At 32.7% G+C, this 3,404-nt stretch overlaps 1 protein-coding gene across 1 annotated transcript; it reads right to left on the reverse strand.

Annotated features, from left to right (window-relative positions):
- Positions 1-1,505: 1,505 nt before the first annotated feature.
- Positions 1,506-2,423, reverse strand: LOC149093724 (uncharacterized). The gene has a single exon (XM_089268517.1). The coding sequence runs from the start codon at positions 2,421-2,423 to the stop codon at positions 1,506-1,508; it is 918 nt and encodes a 305-aa protein (XP_089124643.1).
- Between the last annotated feature and the right edge of the window lie 981 nt (positions 2,424-3,404).

The following is a 3,404-nucleotide window of genomic DNA, read 5'->3' on the forward strand; positions in this document are numbered from 1 at the left end:
CGAATAGTGAAACTAAGCTATTCCCAGTGCGGTGCATTATCTCAATGGTGACTGTATCGTTAGACGCCAACCTTCATTTCACTTAAAAAATCAACTTCCAAATAAACTGAGATAATCCATCAGAATCTCTTCTTCCTTTTTACTCATTAACAGGTATCATGATTATTATCATCATCATTAAGTTTAGGCATAAATACATTAAATACTTCAAACAAAACACACATGAAATAATGTCTTCGTATAAATGGTCCCTATTAAGAAGAAGTTTTATCTACTTTTATCTTTCGTAGATTTTTGATTCGATTTCTTTACTCATCAATTGACTTTATTCAATTTTCTTTCGTGAAATATCAATCAAAAAACTCGCAAAATCAGATTAAAACAAAATTTAAGGTTAAATTTGATCTAATAAGGAAGATTGAAAATCATGAATTTCGATGCTCGACGAATAGTGTAAATAAGCCATTTCTGGTGAGGTGCAGTTTTTACAGGTGAACTTCATAATTTTCTTTATTATTCGGGATGCCAGGCAGTACTACAAAGTTTCAATGTTGAATGAACAGAAAAGTATGCTGTGATTATCGGGAGTGATGTCGATGCATTTTGCTTTATTGTCGTGGCCATTTAATTCCAGCGATTCGGATTCAGTTGGGATGAGCTAAATCAGCCTGATGAGTCGTCCACAACCAAGAAACTGTCAAATAATCCAAATTTTATCAAAACACTCAAAAATCGTATCACATAAGGAGAAATCATTTAAGAAAAATTCATGTCAAATCAATTGATTTTGGTAAAAAGTCGAAACGGCTCAACTATTTTCAAACATTGAATTTGTTTTTGAGCACCTTGTGTCAACCTTGCAGTATGAACAAGAGATAGCTCTTGATGTTCTCATTCGCGTAAAACTAACAAGTTCAAGTAAATCTTCAACGGTCATAATTGAGATTTCATAATCAGAAATATTATAACTATCTAAAGATAATCATAATGCTTAATCAAACAAACTAAAACAATAAAGATAATTTTCACGGTAAAATTTTTCATTTGATATCTTGATCTTTGCTACTTTCAACTACATTACGGATAAGATTTCTGTATATGAAAACACAAACGTCAAAAATTCTCAAAACTAAAGTTGTAAGCTCACATTACAGTGAAAATAGATTGGTTGAAGTCAGTCTCAAAAAAGAATGAAATGTTTTTGAAAAAAGAAGAAACTCACCTTAAGACGATTAGTATTAGCTCCTGGTAAATCCATGGTTCCAAAAATGGGTGAATCCGTTTTGAATTTGGGTGAAGAGAACACAAAAAAGGGTGAATATGGATAAGAGGTTTAAGTGGGTGAAATGAGGGTGAAGTAAATATTTTCAAAAATGGTGAAACCAAAGGTATAAAACAAAGAACTCATTTCAAAAAATACTGAAACTGTCAAAATTTTAATTTTCAATTGTCTCCATATTGATACATCTTCCCAAATATTTCATCATATGAGAAAAATAATTGTTTTAATGTTGTTCAGTGATAACTTGTGAAGCAGCATTAGCAGCAGCAAAAACATCATCACAAGTCGTCGGTTTTTGACGTTTAATGTGATGTTTAAACTGATTAAACAAATTTTCAATTGGGTTCAAAAATGGAGAATAAGGAGGCAAAAAAATTAAATTATGACCTTTTCCTTCAATTAGCTCTTTTACTTCTCCTCTATGATGGAATCGGACATTGTCCATTATAACGTAAGCTCCATTGACTTGTTCTGAGTCGAAGAAATCGACAAGCTGTTTCAAGAAATCAACAAATGAAATTGTGTCATAACCATGTTCTTTGACCTCATACAAAAATAAACTTTTGTTATTCATGGCGGCACAAACAGATAGACTTTTGCTACGGATAGCTTTGACTGTCAAATTAGCTCGACATCCTTTTCTCGCCCATCCTCGTCTTGATCGCACATTGATTTGCACTCCTGTTTCATCAACATAGAAAATCTTGTTCATTGAACTTTGAATCTCCAAAAATTTCAAAGCATATTCTTTTCTCAGTAGCTTTGTTGACTCACAATTACGTCGCTCTGGTACCAATGAAACAATTTTGACTGAAAAATGAACTTCCTTCAGATAGTAGCGAACTGATGCTGGATGAATCTCAATGTCAAATTTTTCCTTAATTCGATCTGCAGCAGTTGCTAGAGTAGTTTGACAGTCGTTATCGAACCAAGATTGCACTTCTAACACCATTTCAGGAGTAAGCTTTTTTGGTCGATGTCCACGTTCACGTTCAACAACTTTGTATTTTTTAAAACGATAAATGACTGTTTTCACAGTGTTTAGATTAATTTTCAATTTTTCAGCAATCGAAGATGTTGTCTCTCCATCACGGTCAGCTTGTATTATCAAATCTTTCAACTCACGACTAACTTTAGTCATATTGAATTCACAATTGAAAAGAAAGAAATAATTCAAAAAATTCTGGTCTTGACAATGACCTTTGACTAAATGTGTTCTTTTTTGAAATGAGTTCTTTGTTTTATACTTTTGGTTTCACCATTTTTGAAAATATTTACTTCACCCTCATTTTACCCACTTAAACCTCTTATCCATATTCACCCTTTTTTGTGTTCTCTTCACCCAAATTCAAAACGGATTCACCCATTTTTGGAACCATGGATTTACCAGGAGCTAATACTAATCGTCTTAAGGTGAGTTTCTTCTTTTTTCAAAAACATTTCATTCTTTTTTGAGACTGACTTCAACCAATCTATTTTCACTGTATCAAAAAAAGTTTGGCCAGAATCGAAAGCCATTTTCTATTATCTATTATACTGGGTGTATCAGTCAAATAGCCGGTTTTGAATCGCTAATAACTTTTTCGTCCTTTGCTCGAATTTAAAATTTTTTTCAAATCCTTATAGTTAATTAGTCAAAATTTATGATTCGGATGATATCTTCTAAAATATTCTGCGTCCTTTCACTCACGAGCTATGACTCGAAGTCGATATACGAAGCCTTCATTGAAAATAAACTTTTTTGACTTTGAGGCAGTGTTGCACCCTGTAGACTCATTTCTCCTCTTTGAAAGTTACCAAAAACAAAACTTTGACTCATTGACAACATGGATTTGCAAAAAATTTCGAATTCGAGCAAAGGACGAAAAAGTTATTAGCGATTCAAAACCGGCTATTTGACTGATACACCCGGTATATGGGTTTATACATACAGTATATTTTGTGCATTTCAGTGAATTTAGGAAAAAAATGAGCTATTAAGACCTAACTTGACTTTAAGGAATTAAGTTGGGAATTTGATCGATTTCAGATTACCCGGTCAGAGTCGCATTGGCCGAAAGTTTTGAAAAATTGTTTCACTGTTAGTGAATGTTTGACAGTTGAAAATAAAGAGATAACAAAG

The sequence above is a fragment of the Tetranychus urticae genome, chromosome 2 (assembly GCF_039701765.1).
Source record: "Tetranychus urticae isolate SD_2017Ah chromosome 2, NJAU_TeUrti_SD_1.0, whole genome shotgun sequence".
Classification (NCBI taxonomy): domain Eukaryota; kingdom Metazoa; phylum Arthropoda; class Arachnida; order Trombidiformes; family Tetranychidae; genus Tetranychus; species Tetranychus urticae.